This window comes from Macrobrachium nipponense, chromosome 24 (assembly GCF_015104395.2).
Source record: "Macrobrachium nipponense isolate FS-2020 chromosome 24, ASM1510439v2, whole genome shotgun sequence".
In the NCBI taxonomy this organism is placed as follows: domain Eukaryota; kingdom Metazoa; phylum Arthropoda; class Malacostraca; order Decapoda; family Palaemonidae; genus Macrobrachium; species Macrobrachium nipponense.
The window spans coordinates 32,373,679-32,394,774 of record NC_061091.1 but is presented as its reverse complement, the minus strand read 5'-3'; the positions used below and the strand labels follow the sequence as shown (position 1 = coordinate 32,394,774).

Below are 21,096 nucleotides of genomic sequence, written 5' to 3'. Positions count from 1 at the left end.
AGGGATGAATTGCCCTAGCACCTGCTGGGTTATTGACTTTTCATGTGGAATCCCCTATTAGTTAACCTTATATGAAGGAAAAAATAAAAAATAACTGCAAGGATAACTCCCTTGGAACATGTGTTGTAATAAGTCTAAAAATCTGAAAATCCTGCATCTCACCACGTCTTTAGATAATTTTTTTACATCATATGAGCCGTTGTCAAATCTGAAATTGCCTGAATAGAGTTCCACTGGAACATTTAGAGACAATCACCTGAAAGGAAGCAAAAGTTGCTGAAATGAAAAACAGAAGCAGTGTGTCATATGAATACAGATCTGAAGGAGTTTTAGAAGTAGTGAGATGATATTTTGATTATCTTACACCATGCAGTAATGCTTGTGGAACAGACCCAGTAATACTAGTAAAAGCACCATGAGAAGAAGAAGAAAGGGCATGTTATGATTTCACAGCCCCATACTGTTAAGTCGCAATAATGGAACAGAAAGATTAAAAAAATTATTTTCCTAACATACTAATCACTAATGAGTTGAAGATAATGTTCTGAAATTACTACCAATGTGCAGGAAAATGTAATTTGAAATAATACAGTAAAAGAGAAATAACACCCAAGGAGTTCAATGACTACATATGTAGTCATGCAAAATTTATGGGACTACAGGTACAGGTAACACTAATTGCTGAAACTATACACAGAGTATCTGAATTAGGCCAAAAAGAGTCAGATATTAATGAATAAATGAAACTGGAAAATATTTAGAGGGGTTAGGTTTTCCTGGGTCAAAATAGGTTTGTATGTGTAAAATTTTGATATTTTTTCATTACATTATTAAATTCTGAAATGGTCATATTCACTCTACATTCTTCCTTGCTATTAGTTCTCTGATTCAACAGCCATCTTTACGGAAGTTATTGACTATGTAAAATCAAAAATGTAAAAAAAAAAAAAAAAAAACTAAAAAAAAAAAAAAAAAAAAAATATATATACTATATATATATATATATATAATATATGTATATATATCTATATATATATATATATATATATACTATATATATATATATATATATATATATATATATATATATATATATATAGCCAGGATCCCAGAAACACTTACATTCTTGAAACAAGGTATTACCGTTTTTCCTGGATTATTCATTTCACATCAACAGCTGTACTAAAATGAGTTCTTCAATAACAAATCTGAAAAATCAAAACTGAATTCATGGTGAAAGCCACTTGATTTCTCCCATAACAGGATTTTCCTGTAATTAAACCAAGATCTGAAGTTAGACAATGCCATCTGAATAATATTGTCATATGACAACAATCCATTATACAAATGCAGTTAAATGTCTTAGTAATCAGTCCTTAAACTCATGATCTAGGTTATGTATAACAGCTTGCCTATCCTAAAACTGACACATTGAAAATTTGTGGAAAGAAAGAACAGTAACTCAAAGACAATGCAGTAGTGCCAATGTACAGCTTGAACAAATAACACTAAATCTGCAATATTACATTGAACATAAAACTCAATCGTATTAAATAGAACTTATATAAATATGCTGCATATAAAATGAGGAAGTAAAATTATGCAATATAATAAAATTGAATTTATATTTATTTGTATTTTTCATTTGCCTAAACCAGCTAATACTGTGCTTCCAATTTACTGGACAAACTGAATACTGTAGTCATAATGAAACTATCAAACTCAGAAATATGTTAATTTGTTTAGTCAACAAAATAATGAAACATATTGAAAAGTATTATCATAAACATAAGCTTCATGCAAATAAAGACAAAGTGCACATAACAGTCAGTCATGATGTACAGTAGTCCATTAGAATAACTTAGGTTCATAAGGCAAAATATTCTAGTGATAAATAATTGAAAAGTTAAAAAAAAATGGATATGGTTTGGAAACAATATTACTATTAACATAAATGTGAGATGACTACAAAACCATTAGAGGATAATAGCAATGATCTACACTAAACACTATCCATCCCAAAACTCACTATTTTTACTATGAATGAGGTTAGAACAATCTTGTATATCTGAACCCTTTAAATTGAACTTGCAGAATGAATTAACACCTGTATGAGGAACCATTTCTAACTAATACTGGGTGAGTGTATCGACAAATTAAGCAAACTTAAACAACACTTTTATGATAATAAATAGTACTGTGGATAATAAACCCCATGCTTACACTAAGTATAAAACCAACAATGCACCATATAATGAGCAAATTGCCTTAGAATTTAAACTTCAGCTCATAAGCATTTTTTCCCTCAGATTTTATGATTTGAAACACAAAATAACAATAATTAAGATTAACCTTCATACTTTTACAGGGGAATTTTCTATGGTTACATACAAAATACCATGGTAATATAATTTTTTCCAATAAGCAGTTTCCCATAAGAGGGGACAACCTCACAGATAAAAAAAAAAAATGGCATTCACTACCGTAGTCATGCTCTAAATGTTGAATCAAGGATAGAACCATGTGCAGAAAAAGGCAAGTTCTCGAAGTATTCAATATATATTGAAAGAAATATATGTGAATTTCATCATAGAAAAGACATACTCAAAACAAAAAAGTATATAATATATTATATTAGAATAAAACTTCACAGGTAACACGTCCCAGCACAATCTTTTCAGTGGCATGGAAAAAGATTTGTACACCCAAACTTTACCTCTAGTATATGTATGCAACAACCATAAAATATTTCCATAGCAGATAATGGCAAAATTTCATAAAAACTTGTCCAGAGTAAAGCATCAGCACAAGCTTATTCACACACTATAATTACAGCATTTCATTATACTGTAGTATTGGTTACTATATTACTTTATACTAATAAGCAAAAGTTTAGGCAAAAGTTCTGCAACAAACTGACTTCCATGGCAAGGTTTAACTCTCCAGTATATATCACTAGCACACATCCTGTAATACATATAAAAAAAGTTACATTTACTTCCATCCAATCTGTTCTGGGGCAGTCAATTGTAAACTCTAGTACTAGTACATTTACTAGGTCATAAAGAAGTTAAATAATTCTGTAAAATATATATTTGCCATTATCTGTTTGAATTAGTCAAGAAGAGGCTTCTCTTTTCAGACAAAGGTGGAGCTGAACCTGATATGCATAACAAAACTGCATACTTTAGCTCCCATAATATATGAATATTTAAACAAATTCTTTTTCTTATTAAAATATACAAACCTCAGTTTTATGTATGCCTTGGGCTGACACTGTAGGAAAGAGGAAAGTAGTGATAACCTTGCACATAAGGAGCACACAGTTCTTCAGCCAAATTTTGCTGCCAAGATATTTTGCTGCTGAAACTGGAAACTGATGCTGTAAATATTGGCAACCTCGCTGTTAAAATCAATTTTATCTGCTGACCCCTGCAGTATACAATTCCAAAATTGACAACTTTTGCTGCACAAAGGAGAGTCCAGACTAAACATAAATAAACACACAATTCACAAAATTATTGCTCACACATCACAACCAGGTTGAATGCATGTTAAATTTATAGTCCTAAACAGTGGTTCATACAATTATCCAGCATTGGATAATTGTTTTCCACCTGTCCATGATATGCATGCCTAAATAGCCAGTGTGTTTGCAAAGTATTTTACTACAATGTGGACACATCCAAACAGAGCAAACTTTCTACCTAGATCAAGTCAAACTTGAACTGAGAGATGAGAAATCAAGAGGGAAAATTTGTTTTTAAGCTGTAAAATATGAAAAATGCTAAATTTATAACCTACCAATGATCATTTATACATAACATACAATTGGTCTTTTCAGTGAAACATGCTGTAAACTTGCTGCTTTTGTTTGAATTATCTCTTGTGTGACCAGAAAATTATTTGAAAATGTGATATAGCTAAAATTAAAACTGCAAAGTTTGCAATAAATTTAACTAATACCAGACCTAAATGATGCAAGAAAAGACTTCCATCCAGCAAGGTCAATTTAATACTCCCCCTTTTTTGTTTGGTAAAGTAATTGACTGTGACAGGAAACTAACTAGGAAATTATTGCACTATGAAACAAGAGAGCGCTTGATTAAAACTGGGTACAAGGGTTTATACTACAGCTAAAGTCATGGGAACGGCCTCAAATGACAGTTTTTGAGAAAAGGACATTGAATACGTATCCAGTCTTATGTGACTTCTTTCTTCCTTGAAAAAACTTTTAGATTATGGTCCATTCTGTTGCTCCAAGTACAAGAAAAAATATATTAAATTCAGCTAATCAACAGCAACATAATTAAAAAACATGGCTATTTGTACATGAAACCAATTCATTTAAACATACTTTGCTTTATGCTCTCACCTCAAAGCTGCCAACACCACAGCAATAGTCATGCAGTTTAATAGAAAGTATGAAATGCACGATACGTACATCAAACACTTCAAGAAAATACAAATTATATATACAGCTGGCTGTCAAAAGTTAAGAAAACTATGTTATGCATTATTGTAATGAAATAAACCATTACAGTACTTATTATATGAAATTGTATAACAGGAAAAGCAGTACGCTGGCTCCTCACTGGCAGTGCTTCTTATTTGCAAGTATCCACTTCTGTTGTTATCTACATGGTTAGCTTTGCATTGCAATTCATCAACTACATGTTCTTTACCAACTTTCATCAGCAAGTAGTGGCATATTTAAAACTATGATTTGTACTTGCTGTAAAGATATAAAAGTTAAAAACCTAACTTCTTGCTATAGAACTCTTAAAAAATAAATAGGATCTATCATAAATAACACACTCAGTGGTTGCAACAACAATATAGCATATAGGTCACAATTTTTTCTTACAAGTGGATTTGTATTACAAAATTAACATATCATTTGCATAAATGATGGCAATGAGCAGTGCACTAAAAGATTAACCTTATTTACTTTTTGCAACTTGAAAAGAAAAAAAAGATGACCACTGTATATTATAAAGCTGGAACTGGATTTGAATACCTGATTCCAGTTACTTCTGTAACAAAAGGAATGCTGAAAGTTTTTGCCAATATAATCTCATTACAAGTTTATACACAATATAGATTTGTTATGTTTTTATAATTCAGAAATCAATAAAATACTAAAACATATATCACACTTAACAATAATTCCTTGAAAACCAATAAACAAAACTGGTATTATGAAACATTACCAAGCTTGTAAATATAATAACTAAAAAAAATGTAAATATAAATGTTAATGACAAAGCTTGGATGACTTTATAATTATAGCTATTTGCTGCATTTTATTATAAAATTTATTGCATTTTCATAAATGCAATAAATAATGACAGAAGCAGCATATATTTTACCAGTACAATCATGGTAAAACCGGTCTTCAAATGGCCTACTTATCTCAGACACTGTACAAAATGCATTGCTTATCTAAGTTCTTTTCCCCCAAGTCATGACTTAGTTGTAAAAGCCACTTAAAAACAAAACAGAGGAAACAAGCAACTACTCATGACTTCTCTTGCTGCAAGATTTTCATTCCATTAACCAAGGGCATTGACCAAATCTAGCTTCTCAAAAGGTTTCAATCCCAACTTTCCCAATCTTCACCCTGAAAATATATATTTATGATGAGTTCCATGCAGACAGTACAAAATACATAAGCATATCCTTAATGTTGTATACTTTAAAATGTAAAGATCACTAATTGATTACTGTACTACGTACTGCTCTATAAACAAACCCATTACACCAAAGCTCTCATATTCACGTTCTCAAGATTTGCAGAATCACCTATTTGCAGATTTTATCCTAATACCTATGTAATAACTCTCAATAAAAAATTTTAATATCATTTGCATAACTTTAATGGTCTAAATGGTATTTCTACAACTGTATGTACAGTAGAGACCTGGACCTCGATCGTATTAGAACTCAAAATAATCGGATTTAAACAGAAAATTTTGAGTAAATGTTGCATCTGAGCTCAACCAAAAATCCGGAAAACAACCCAAGGAATCATATGATTTTTGTAAACAAAAGTGGTTCAGTCAGTCGCTGCTAATAGGTGTTGTTCCCATGCTCATTTGTTGAGGAAAACAGTAAGAACCACAATTGAACTTAAGATTATTGAAAATATATAATGTAAGGGGCATTCAGTGACAACCTTAAAATCCTGTGATATTTTAATGATAGGCTAACCCTTAAAGTGTCGATAGTTGTATCAATAGTTGGCTACAGTCACAACTATCGACAAACTATCAACACTGTAAACAAAACATTTGTAACCTAATATAATGGTAAAAACCATAGGTTATTCAAGTGAATCACTAGTGATACTGTAAGAAAACAATTAATTACAGCAATTACCATAATTACCATAATTAGACGTAAGGATGTGCGAGTTCTCACTTTGTTACCGGAGTAGGATCTCTATCCATAATTCTAAAAACTGAAAAGATCTATAACCCTAAACATATATATTTTCTGGAGAAAATGATAATTTGAAAAAGTTAAGTATTTTATAGAATATAAGCATTGTCATCGTATGCCATTTGCATTTGATATTGTTTACATTCTCAAAATCTTGGCCAATTGAGCTATCAATATCTTCAATGCCATTACAATTAGTTGGTAGAAGATATATAATTTAGATAGGTACTTTCTTGTTAATTCATAAAGTTGAGTTTAAAATTGGCACAATACTTGACTGTATAAGCGTTAAGTGTGATTTCGCTAGTTTTGAACATCAATTTTGCCTGCGTCTTTTTTTTTTTTTTTTTTTTTTGACATTGACGGCAAATGACGTCAGCAATTAGCCGTTTCTTGATTTGTTTGCTTATGTCTGTACTACAGGTTTACAATCGCCCGCAATTTAAAAAACCGGGAATGAGAGAGAGAGAGAGAGAGAGAGGAGAGAGAGAGAGAGAGAGAGAGAGAGAGAGAGAGAGAGAGAGAGAGAGAGAGAGAGACTGTTGCCTGGGTTAGGTTGTTACACTGACACATAACCATTACTCGTGTACTGAGAATATGTATTGATAATTTTAATAAAACCCTTGTTTTACTGTATCTAATATTGCATGTATTATTACCTTATTATCGAATTATAACACGAACAGTGTGATCTGCCATTTGCATTCTGGTTTTGTTTAGTTCTTAAAATATCTGCCGATTTCATTTTACGACATGATCACTATCTTTAGATGGCGAATGGAACTTAATTTATGAAAGACAGCTGGGTTTCAGAATTGCAGCTACTTTATTTATAAACGTAGTGCATTTTTAAAAAAGTGCTACATGTGTTTTTTTTTTTTTGTCAGTTTCAGACAACATTTTGCAGTCTGCTCATTATTCATAATTCCCAGATGTGCTTGACTTACGATAGCTACAATGCTCATAATTTGCAGTTCCCAGTCGTGCTGAACTTCGAGCCTTTTCTTAGTCGTATTTTATAATCAAATTATGTAAAGGGTTTTGAGATTACATTAGCTCCCAGCTATCCTTAATATCGGGACTCTTTCCAATTTTAAAGGAATACAATTATGAGGATCTACTTCCAATATGATGTCACATTATAAAGCTTACAAAGCGCCATTGAAAAGTGCCTCTATTTAACAAGGATATGTTATGAAAAAAAGTTTAATAGCATAAAACATACTGAAAGATATTTTTTAATTATTTTGTATAAAGTATTCCAGTAGACTGTATGATTGTTTGTTTACGTCTGTTTTCGGCTGCTGACGGACACTAGCTAGCAACTTAACTTTGGAAATTTTTCTAAAGTTTATGATAACAGATATAATTTGGCTTATTTTTAATATTTTATTAATTTCCTGTAAGAATTAGACTTGATTTACAATGTTTTATTATTAGCAACAATAATTATGCCTACCCTTTGCAGTACATACTATGTACTTAGCCTAGCCTGTGGTTCTCAGTTAACCATCATATTATGGCCAAATTGGGCGTACATACGGCTTGTTATTTTACTACAGTATATATTTAATAATGACAAAAGTGTGTTGAATGGTATGTTGTTTAACACTGAACTTATTAAATTGTAATTTAAGTGTATCTATGGGTAATGTTTTGTATAAAAAGGCAAGGTTAGGGTAATAATTGGTGGTCAAGAACGGATTAATCCATTTTCAGTTGTTTCTTATGGGAAAAATTCAGATCTCGACAAAATTGCATCTTGTCACTTCTTCTGGAATGAATTAGCATTCGAAGTCCAGGGCTCTATTGTACTCGTTGGACATAACTGCCCTTGCTGCGTTGTTAACTGAAAATTGTGCCGTAAACATACCTTAAAATACCTTATTTTTTAATTAATATTTTTAACGACAGCCGTTAAGCCAATTCGACGCTAAGTGGCTGCGCCGCTAGCAGCTGGCCGCCTGTATACGGTTTTGCAACACCTACATCCTTTATACCCTATCATCATTACATATATTAATGGACTGATACACACATTCACTGCATTTCATTTCTTATAATTAATTATCACCAATAGTTTTGGAAACTATATAATAATTATAACATAACACATAAGAAATATAGCAAATGAAAATACTTTCTATAAGTAGACTAGATGGTTGTGAGGGGCAGAGCAAAGTGGCCCATCACACTCAAATACTGGTAACTCAACAAAGTTTGCCATAAATACAAATCCTGTAGTACTAGATTAGCATACCCAGTACATAATGTGTTCTTAGCATAGATTAATTAATAATACCCTTGCAAAATTGATGCTTTGATGACATAGTACAACCCATGGCTACAAAACCTGGTGTGTAACATCTTTGTGACCATATTTGTATATTATTGGTAATACAGTTAATTATAGTCCAGTCAATCTGGGGCAAAAAAAGATGCAGCTAAGCACAAGTTGGTAGAGTAGCCATTTACGGTTTTGTGATCCTTGGCCACATCCAAATAACAAATCAAACGTTTACCATTACGTAAATAGTGGATCCAAAAAGAGAGAGAGAGAGAGAGGAGGAGAGGATGCGAGAAATGAGTAGATAGAGAGAGAGACGAGAGAGAGAGAGAGAGAGAAGAGAGAGAGAGAGAGAGAGAGAGAGCTAGCTGCTTACAGGATAATGAAAAAGAAGGATATTTCTGTCTGAATAATATTGATATGAATAGTCAGTTCCAACAATATTTAAGTTTTTTTATATAGAAAATATGATAACGATTTAAAACAATACGATGTGATAAGATTTCATAATAATTATTTTCCAAAAAATATACGATAACATATTTCTTAAAGAAGGTCTCAAATATATCCATCAGATTAATAACTAAGGAATAAAAGCTCTCTCTCTCTCTCTCGTAAGTAGCCATCTTGCTTGGTGAGTCGTACCCGCGTGAAGTCAGATTAATCAACAGATATCACAAGTTTAACATACGACTAGAATTTGAGAAATATCTAGAAGTGTTCGTGAACTATCGGTGATAAGATTAGTGTGAAAATAGTAGGATAAAGCGTCTTCTAAGTTAGTTTATCAAGTGTAATACTATAAATCAGAACAAGATGGCAGTAAGTTCCAACTGCGGGAAGAGGTGGCGTAATTTGGCGTGTCTAGCAGATTCGCAATACGATGAGGTAGCAGGAAGGGAACTGGCATTTCTCATCTATGAAATCAGCAACAGTCCTAACCAAAAAGATACAAAAGCATTCATAGATATATTAGAAGGATATAATCCTTCAAACTGGAACAAATCTAATGAAAACATCTTGAAAATAATTGAAGAAGTTCCAAATAAAATCCAAGTGGTCAAGAGACTCATAAAGAAAATATACATAAACCAACATATTCCGACAAAGAAAATGAATAAGGTGAATCTTGTGAATATCCTAATTGATGCATTAGGAAAAAGAATGCCAAAAGCATGCAAACTGTGTAAGGTTTGGTATAGCATAGTCAATCCACAAAACCTAATCAGAAAATGTGCTGCATGCAACATTCCGACCCATCCACACTGTGCTGAGGTAATACAAGATTTGAGAAAAGATACAAGAATTTTTTGTTCAACATGTCTATCATGGATAGACAATGTTATTAAATCAAGATTGAATGTACAAATAGTTGAGGATGAAGAAGAAGAGGAAGAGGAAGAAGAAGAAGAAGAAGAAGAAGAGGAAAACGGAAGAGAAGTAAACAAAAATGAAATGACAGAAAATAAGGAAAACAAAGAACAAGATAAAAGTATGGATGCAGAGATACTCATTGATACTACATATGAGGCAATAAAGCAGCATACCTACGAAGAAATAAATTACGATATGACAACAGAAAAGCAAATCCCGAAGAGGCTCTACCCAGATCTATACAATGACGGGAAAGAGGAAAAAATAGACAAGAAAGACAAAATCTGCAACCTTTTGAAAAGAGGGAATTGCAGATTTGGAGAAAGATGTTACTACAAACATCCTAAGATATGTCAAAAACTATGAAATATATGGTAAATGTGCATACTTAGATGGATATGGGGATGATTGCAGAGATCTGCATCCAAAAATATGTAAAACCTAAAAGAAGGAAAAGGATGTAAGTTCGACAAAAAATGCAAATATATGCACCCTGTAGCCATGAATCATAATCAAATAAATAACCAACCAAGTAATAAAATCCAAAATAAGAAAGAAACAAATAAAGAGAGAAATCAAGAATATCAGGTAAAAGAGAAAAGCAAACCACCAATGAGATATGCAGAGGTGTCAGCAAAAAATTTCAAAGCATCAGCTCCGAAATTCTACTCAAGAGATAATAACTGTATTTATTATGCAAGAGGATATTGCAGAAACGGAGAAAATTGCAGATTCAGACACAAAATGAATAATTATGATGAAGGAAGATCAAATATTATGGAAAAGTTGGATTTTTAATGTCAGAATTTCTGGAAATGAAAAAAAGAACAACATACCAGAACAGGAAAGAGACATGGGAAAATCCTTATTACTACCAGTATTAAATGAAGGAGAAAACACGCAAACCATCATAGTGATGAATGCGCAGGGTTTAGTTACGAGTAACTCAAAAAGAAAAATAGAGTACTTAGAAGAACTAACCCAAAATGAAAAGAAAATAGATATAATGATATGAAGTGAAACCTGGTATTCCCAAGAGACTGGGAATGATGATCAAATAAAAGGGTTCCAAACTTATAGATCAGATAGAAAAAAATACGAATCAAGGGGGAACCGCAATATATGGGAAAGACAAAAAACAAGGAAAAATATATGAGAAATATAGTAACTCAGAATGTGAACTAATAGCGGTAGAATTTGAATCTGAAAAATTGATGAACATAGTAATATATAGACCTCCTAATACTAAAGAGTTTGACTTAATAATTGAAAAAATTGGATGATATATGTAGAAACTGCACAAGGACTGGACTGCTATGTCTACTATCTGGTGACTTCACATTACTTTAGTAGAATGAAAGAACGAATAGGAGATTGTGTACTTATACATATAAAAAAGAGAGTAATAGTAGTGCAGAAGATAAGAGGCAATTTGAAAAGCTATTAGATATGCTACTAGAATACAACATTCAACAAATAAATCACCTGCCAACAAGAAAGGAAAATACTTTAGACCTAGTATTTGTGAACGAGATGAATTATGTTAAAGAAATAATAGTTTATAATGCGAATATTTCAGACCATATGTCATAGAATTAACAGTTCATTCCAAAGCAGTGACAATAGAAAACCGATAAGCAAGAAATGAAAAAGTGGGAAGGATATGGAAAATAAAACTCTACAGTAAAAATATAAAATGGTCAGAAATAAGGAAGAATAAACAAGATTGGGATAACATTTTCGTAAGTGATGACTAAGGGTAAATACGGAGATATTATATAAAATATTGGAGAAAATAGTGGAAAATATATACCGAAGAAGAAAAGAAATAAACATCATTCATGCATACCGAGAGACAGAAGGATCTTGTTCCAGAAAATCAGAAAGTGGAAAAAAGGTCTTGCAAAAGAAAAAAATGCATGGAAAGTTATAGAACTAAAAAGTAAGATAGAAAAATGCAGAACAAAAGATTATACAATCAAAAGAAAATGAAAAACGGGACTTGGAAGAAAAAACCCTATTAAATATCAAGCAAAACCCCAAGCTATTATACTCATATGCGAAGAAGATGAATAAAAGAAGAATAGAAATAGGCCCTCTGAGAATTGAAGGGAGATTAACGAATGAAAAAAAGGAAATTTGCAACATACTGGCAGAACGATATAAGAGAGAATTCACCCCTAGAATAGATAATGAAGATAATGATATAGAAGTAAGGGATGAAAATAGTGAATATTTAGCTGACATAGATATTAATGAAGCTGATATTGTGCAGGCTATTAATGAAATTAAAAATGGAGCTGCTGCAGGGCCTGATGGAATTCCCTGCTATTTTGTTAAAGAAAGTAGTTCATTCTATCGCAAAGCCACTTGCAATATTATTAAGACAAAGTGTAGATACAGGCAAGATTTATGAGGAGCACAAATTAGCATATATTACCCCTACTTTCAAAAGTGGATCAAGGACTAGAGGCAAGTAATTATAGGCCTGTGAGTCTAACATCACATATTATGAAAGTGTATGAAAGGGTAATGAAGAAAAATATTATGAAACATTTAATAAAAAATAATTTGTTTAATAAAGGACAACATGGTTTCGTACCCGGAAAAAGTACACAAACCCAACTGTTAGTCCACCGTGAGAACATATTCAAAATATGAAAAGCGGAAATGAAACAGATGTGGTTTATTTAGACTTTGCAAAAGCTTTTGATAAAGTAGACCATAATATATTAGCGAAGAAAATTAGAAAACACAATATCGTGGATAAAGTAGGAAGATGGTTAAAAGAATTTTTACACAACAGAAAACAGATAGTTATTGCAAACGACGAGAAATCGGATGAAGTCAAGGTAATATCCGGTGTGCCGCAAGGTACGGTGTTAGCTGCAATACTGTTTGTTATTAGAGTTGAAGACATAGACAATAATGTGAAGGATTCGGTAGTGAGTAGTTTCGCAGATGACACAAGAATAAGTAGAGAAATTACTTGTGATGAAGATAGGAACGCTCTACAAAGAGACCTTAACAAAGTATATGATTGGGCAGAGGTAAATAGGATGGTATTTAACTCTGATAAATTTGAATCAATAAATTATGGAGACAGAGAAAGAAAGCTATATGCATATAAGGGACCTAATAATGAGACCATCACAAAATAAGGAAGCAGTTAAAGACCTTGGTGTGATGATGAATAGGAACATGTATGCAATGATCAAATAGCAACTCTGTTGGCAAAATGTAAAGCAAAAATGGGAATGTTGTTACGGCACTTCAAAACAAGAAAAGCTGAACACATGATTATGCTTTATAAAACATATGTTCGTAGTCCACTTGAATATTGCAATATGATATGGTACCCACACTATCAAAAGGATATTGCACAAATAGAGAGTGTACAAAGGTCCTTTACAGCTAGAATAGAAGAAGTTAAGGACCTAGACTACTGGGAAAGACTACAATTCTTAAAATTATATAGTCTAGAAAGGAGAAGAGAAACGCTACATGATAATTCAGGCATGGAAACAGATAGAAGGAATAGCAGAAAATATCATGGAACTAAAAATATCAGAAAGAGCAAGCAGAGGTAGATTAATAGTGCCCAAAACTATACCAGGAAAAATAAGGAAAGCACACAGGACATTAATCCACTACGCACCAGCATCGATAATGCAGCGCCTATTCAATGCGTTGCCAGCTCATCTGAGGAATATATCAGGAGTGAGCGTAGATGTGTTTAAGAATAAGCTCGACAAATATCTAAACTGCATCCCAGACCATCCAAGATTGGAAGATGCAAAATATACCGGAAGATGTACTAGCAACTCTCTGGTAGACATTAGAGGGGCCTCACACTGAGGGACCTGGGGCAACCCGAACAAGATGTAAGGTCTGTAAGGTAAGCCTTTCTCTTCTCTCTCTCCTCTCTCTCTCTCTCTCTCTCGCCTCTCTTCCTCTCCTCTTCCTCCCCCCTCCCCCTCCATGTTCCCACCCCCCCATCTCCTCCTTCTCTCATCTCTCTCTTTGTCCTTCCGTATATATTTCACTCATTATTGCATTTCTTTGCCTGATTACCGTAATTTTCCTCCTCCTCCCATTTGAACCATTCTAACTATGTACCAGTTGTTTGAATGTGGGCCACCCTTTCAGGGCAAGAAGGGCATGATCTCTTCAGGCCAGGCCTGGCGAGGCAACCTCTTTCGTTGCTGGGTGTACATACTGCATGTGGGTCTACGGCAATGCAAGACATGAAGCAGTTACAAGGCTGTCCACAACCCTCTCAGTGGCATTGGTGCTGTTTGTTCTCCATCCAGACTACAGCCAAACCAAGAGAGAGAGCAATGAGAGATGTCCACAATTACAACAGCCACAGGAGAATGGATGGTGTGTGCGTGAGGAGTGTGTGGCAACCCCCCAATCCATCTCTACCAGGTTACTTTCTTGTTAGTCAAGTCTACACCCAGTCTAGAGCCTGCACTGAAAGACACTCTCCCCGGTTAATGGTAGGGGTTCTATTCCCTGCCGAGCATCACTAACCAAGAATTTCTGATAATTATCATAATAAATGATGTTTAAGACATCATAAACGCCAATAAACTGCTTATTTGAGCTGTTAACTGCTTATTGGCACTGATAAACCGCTTACTTATGCCGAAAACCACTTATTGTCGCCAAATATCACTTACTGCTGCCGGAAATCTGGTTAACAAGATCGTTAGCCAAGTCCCATACAACCGGAATGCAGTTAACTGACGCCATCAATAAGTTAGGACTGCCTGTATATATGAAAGGCTCAATACTGAGTTTGTATCCCCAAAGAACAATTAGTATTTTTACCACCGCTTGGAAGTTGTTAATTGTGTCATTATAATATAAAACTGATATTTATGTTTATCAAATTCAGCAATTAAAATGTAATTCTATGACTGTTTAAATGGTTTCAAGTAACCAAGAGTATTATGATTATTTGAATGACATTTCTTACAGCCATCACAAATGAGACCTTAGAGGTTAACCCTGGGGGACTTTACCTTGCTAGGTATTGCCAGGAATGAGTCAAGGTTCAATGGGTTCTGAAAAAGCTAGAATACCCAAAGCCTCTGGTCCAAGCAGTTTTCATTCTAGGTTACAAATTTACATAGCCTGGAATAGGTCAGTCAGACCCACTGTTATAAGTATAAAGCTGAAATCTTTTGAAGGCTTTGAGGTATTATCCAGAGAATACATAAACCTCACAGAGGTAATATTCTGGAAAGTTAACACATTTAATGAAAAGCATCACAGTTTAAATAAACAACCAATAAAATATAAAAATCAAAGTAAATCAATGAGTGACAAAAATATTTTGAAAAAATTAGGGTTGTCTGCTGATAACCAAATATTGCAGAGGATTGGACTGTTAAGACAAAATTAAGCTGTTTCCCTCCTCTCCATAAAATCTCATCCTCAGTCAAAATTCCCTGCTGGTTCCACCAATCGATGATTGTTTTAATAAATATCCCACCATCATTCTACATCCCACCATCATTCTACCAATCTGAAACTGTTCAGATTCAGAACATTTGATAGATAAATGCATGTAAAATATTATTAATATGTAATTGCAGGCAGTCCCTGGTTATCAGCGGGGGTTCCATTCCTGGGGGTGTGCTAATAAGCAAAAAAACCACATTAACGGAAACTCTGCGATTTATGTGACATCATTATCGGCGGAGTAATACGAATGGGAAGTAGATCCTCATAATTGTATTCCTTTAAAATTGGAAAGAATCCCGATATTATGGTTATCGGTGCCATAATCACCCTTATGGTATGCCATAAGCAGCCTTAAGCACCCTTATAGCCCCATAAGGCGCTTTATGGTGCCGATAACCATAACTCGCCCCATTATGGCGCCATAAATAGCTGAATTTATGGAGCTAGACAAGCAAAATAAAACCGGATCGCCGATAACCGGGGACTGCCTGAATGTAGGAATACAGTTATAACACAAGCATACTTTTCCCTTGGTCTTGTATTACATTTATCAAAGGAAATGGTCTTTTTCAAAAACAATTATTTTTTTCTAATTTTAACTTTAATAATAATAATAAAAAAAAGATATGGAAGGTTTGTGCATTTGTAACAATTTTCTAACTCATTACCTTTCCATCTGCCTTTTCAGTCTTGGGCTTATCTGTAGATGTAGAAGTAGAGGATTGAGATGCTGCTGCTTCTGTGGCATCAACTTTTTCCCATTCATCTTCATTGCTCTCTGAATAAGATTTTAATTGTTATTGGTGCATTAAAAAGTACAATAATGGAAAGATATAACTTACAAAGAATTCCTTTACAGTATTACAAAATTCAATATCTATTACATCACTTCAAATCAGCAAAACTCAAAAGAAAAATATGATTTTAAGAGTAATTTATACTCTTCATAGGTACACAAACCACTTCCTTTCAAGTGTGAGCTGGAAATGTTTACAGAAGCTTGGTGACAAGGTAATTAATTGGTGACTGGCAAGTGAGTAGGGAAGTACTCCACTCACCTCTCATATGCCTGCAAATTTTTCTTTGGCATTAGGGAGAAACCATCACCTTTTTAGTATGAATTGCTCCTTAGGTGAGGAAATATTTTCACACCTGACTGGCATGTCAAGTTTTTACCAAGAAATGTCATATTCCCTGTCATAATAATGAGCAGGTGAGCAACAACAACTGTAACCTATACAATCTGGCACAGGGATGAGAGCCTGATAGAGCCCTGTGCTAGATTGAGATAACAATACTTTCATCATAAAAAAAAAACTTGGGGAAACCCAGTGCTGCCCAAATAGAATGAGAAGCATAAGTCAAAAGACAGTTAACATCTGCTTCAATCATAAATTGAGAGTCAGATGAAAATCCCTTAACCACTGTTCAAGGGGAGAATGAAAAGAATCACACTTGAGCTGAGGCTCAATGATATGATGCTCAATCATGAGGTCTACCTGTATTATGGCTAATACTTGATCTGGCTGCTGCCTTGCAGAGGATGGAAAGAAAGGGAGAAGAGAGAGACATAGAAAGTGAAGCCAGTCTCCCTCCCTTTCAGCTCCAATCAACCACATGCCAAGGTTCAATAATCAAATGCATGAGAACAAGTGAAAACAGGTGGTAACTGGGAATACCAAACTTGAGTACATGGGAGCAGCAAAATGCATGGGTGTAGTGGAAACACAAGAGCAAATGAGAATTCTGAATTCAAGTACAGGCAGTCCCTGGTAATTGGCAGGGGTTCCACCCTGATAGCATGAAGATAAGCGAAAATTGCCGATAACCTGAAGTCAGCAAGTTTCGGAACTTATCGGCAACGATAACCAGACATACCTTCAAATATTGATTATTTTGCCTTTCTGGAGTCATATTCTTCCATCAGATCAGCACCATAAGCATCACAACCTTGGAACAAGTGTTGTAAACCTGGAAATAATTTCTGATGAATATAATTGAAAAATGTTGTAATCTCAGAACTTCATAAGCCGAAACCATCGTAAACCGGGGACTGCCTGTACCCAATTATGGGTGCAAATAAGTGGGAATCCAAGCATATTGGTACCCACCGATTTTCGTCAGTAGACAAGTCCCATAGAAATGGATCGTCAATAACCAAGGCCACCAATAACCAGGGCCTGCCTTATATGAGATCAGCAATTTTAAAGTCTACGGCCGCCACACACCTTCCTTTGGAGTAATGGACCAGTTAACCCTTAAACGCCGAAAGGGTATATTAAAAATAGTCTTCCGTGTGCCGAGGCGGTCTCGGAGTGAGCGCGGAAGCGGAAAAAATATTTTTTTCAAAAAATCACAGCGCGCTTAGTTTTCAAGATTAAGAGTTCATTTTTGGCTCCTTTTTTTGTCATTGCGTGAAGTTTAGTATGCAACAATCAGAAATGAAAAAAATTATCATTATCATTTATAAATAATGCAATATATGATAGCGCAAAAACAAAATTTCATATATAATTGTATTCAAATTGCGCTATGCGCAAAACGGTTAAAGGTAAAGAGTTAATTTTTTTTTCGTTGTAATGTACACTAAATTGCAATCATTTTGGTATATAACACATTGTAAAGCGATAAAAGCAACACAGAGAAAATATTATCACAAAATAATGCATGAATTCGTAACGCGCGGACGTAAACAAATATTTTTGTCAAAAATTCACCATAAATCTAAATATTGTCCTAGAGACTTCCAATTTCTTCCAAAATGAAGACAAATGATTGACTATTACTATACTGTAAGAGTATTAGCTTACAATTGCAGTTTTCGACTATATCTGATGAGTTAAAGTTGAACGAATGTTGAATTTTTTAATATATTATATATATGCAATTATTTCAGAAATTAGAAAAGCTACAACCTTCAAATATTTTTAGTTTTATTCTACAGGAAATTGCGCACATTTTCATATATAAAACTCTAAGAAATGCCTATTATGAAACGGAGCAAATATTCCAAGAATGGGACGTACGCATTTTGGAGATTTGTGGCGGAGAATCCGCACCCGGAGGGAAGGAAAGTTTTTTTTTTTAAATTCACCATAAATCTAAATATTGTGCTAGAGACTTCGAATTTATTTCAAGATGAAGATAAATGACTGAATATTACTAGACTGTAAGAGTTTTAGCTTACAATTGCGTTTTTCGAACATTTCGGTAGAGTCAAAGTTGACCGAACGTGGTTTTTTTTCTATTTATCGTGATTTATATGAAATTACTATTTCAAAAATGAGAAAAGCTACAACCTTCAATTATTTTTTGTTGTATTTTACATGAAATTGCGCACATTTTAATATATAAAACTTTATGTAACGGCTAATTTAAAATGGTGCAAACATTACCACAATCGCACGTATGATTTTTTCGGAAGAGTTACCGCGCGGACGTAAAGAAAATGTTATTTTTTTCATAAATTCACCATAAATCGAAATATTGTGCTAGAGACTTCCAATTTGTTGCAAAATGAAGGTAAATGATTGAATATTACTAGAATATAAGCGTTTTAGCTTACAATTGCGTTTTCCGTCCATTTCGGTAGAGTCAAAGTTGACCGAAGATTGAAAATTTGTCACTTATTGTTTATATGAAAATATTTCAAAATTGATAAAAGCTACAACCATGGGTTGTTTTTAGTTGTATTGTGCATGAAATTGCGCACATTTATATATACGTATAAAACTTTATGTAACGGCTAATTTTAAAATGGTGCAAACATTACCACAATCGCATGTATGATTTTTTTCGGAAGAGTTACCGCGCGGATGTAAGGAAAAAGTTTTTTCATAAATTCACCATAAATCGAAATATTGTGCTAGAGACTTCCAATTAGTTGCAAAATGGAGGTAAATGATTGAATATTACTAAAATATAAGTGTTTTAGCTTACAATTGCGTTTTTCTACCATTTCGGTAGAGTCAAAGTTGACCGAAGGTTGAAATTTTGGCACTTATCGTTATTTATATGAAAATATCTCATAATTAATAAAAGCTACAATCATCAGTATTTTTTTGTTGTATTCTACATAAAAATGCGCACATTTTCATATATAATACTCCATGTAACGGCTAATTTAAAATGGTACAAAAATTATGTCAAAGTGACAAAATAATTTCCGAGATGTGTCACAGATACTTTTTAGTTGCCGGCAAGAAAGCGAAATTCACGCTTGCGCGCCTGCGTAAACGATTGTTAACAAAAACAACACCTTGATCCATGACCTCCCAGCATCTCCCCCAAGGCGCGTGATTCAAGAGTTTTCGGCTGGTAGCGGCTCCTAAAAGTGTTTTTTCCGCGACAATTTTTTAAAAAAACTTTTGTATGTCAACGTAAAATACGCCCAGTCGGCACCCGAGAGACAAAAAATGTTGACGTAAAATAAGTCCAGTCGGCGTTTAAGGGTTAACAGTCAAACAGCGCCATAATCCAGCACTGGCGCAATAAGTAAAATTATATTTATGCAGTATAGTACTACAGAATTCACTGTATAGTACTACTGTACAGTACATTATAGTATCATAAATACTGTAAAGTGAAAAAAGCCTAACTTCAATCCTTTAGGTGTCTAGAGTATGTAAAGATATACTTATGTTTTATACAGTGTACAGGTGGCTACAGTGTTCAACTTACGATAATTCGTCTAATGATAATCTGATTTTATGCAAGACCAAATTACATTAGTTTAACTTTATCCCATCTTCTAGTTAAATAAGTGAAAAAACAGCAAAAGAGAATGATGAAAATCTGGTTTTAGTGTTACACCTGTTGCGTAAACATGTACAGCCATGAACAACCGAATGAGAAACCGAGTTGCACAGTTATATTTTGTACTTCTACCCCATGAAAAAACAAACAAATTGCAGTGTTGCAAAATTGAATGTATATGCGGGTTTTGTCTTTTAAAGTCTATGCAACAATTGTAAATATAATATTATCAAAACATGATTCATTGATATAAATCAAAATTTTATTATTCGGGCACGACTGAACAACCTATTCTCTTCATCATGTGAAGGGTTGTTACAAAGACTTCAAATGGACATACATACTACCAGTGCATCATATTTATAAACAAAAGAAAAAAAAATACCTTGTAATAAATTTTTCATACACATTTTAAACATGAAAGCATGAAAATTTATAACAAAAAGCTGTAGTTTCATTAACAAGTACGTTATAATTAGCTCCCAAATTAATCAAATATAACCACGTGAAGTCTTTGTAAATGCATTTTTCGGAACAGCGGTGGACAAGAACGAACATGAAAAAACATCCTCTGATAATGCGGAGGGCAGTTACAAAAGCTGCCTTAATTTGTATCATATTTATGTACAAAAATAAAAATACCCATGACGTAATAAAATTTCATACACATTTTAAACACCAAAAGCATGAACACTTATAAAATCAACACAGCGATTGCTAAATCGCTGTGTTGATATTTTCAGAAGAGCGGCAAGCAGCGG

At 33.6% G+C, this 21,096-nt stretch overlaps 1 protein-coding gene across 1 annotated transcript in view; it reads right to left on the bottom strand.

The window, feature by feature from the left end:
• Window positions 1-1,611: 1,611 nt before the first annotated feature.
• The window catches only part of LOC135202667 (BSD domain-containing protein 1-like), a 122,110-nt gene continuing 102,625 nt past the window's right edge, over window positions 1,612-21,096 (bottom strand). The window contains exons 8-9 of the mRNA XM_064232157.1: window positions 16,249-16,358; window positions 1,612-5,623 (exon numbers count right to left, since the gene is read on the bottom strand). Coding sequence (XP_064088227.1) covers window positions 5,597-5,623; window positions 16,249-16,358 — 137 coding nt within the window. The 3' untranslated portion in view covers window positions 1,612-5,596. The remainder of the gene's footprint in view (window positions 5,624-16,248; window positions 16,359-21,096) is intronic.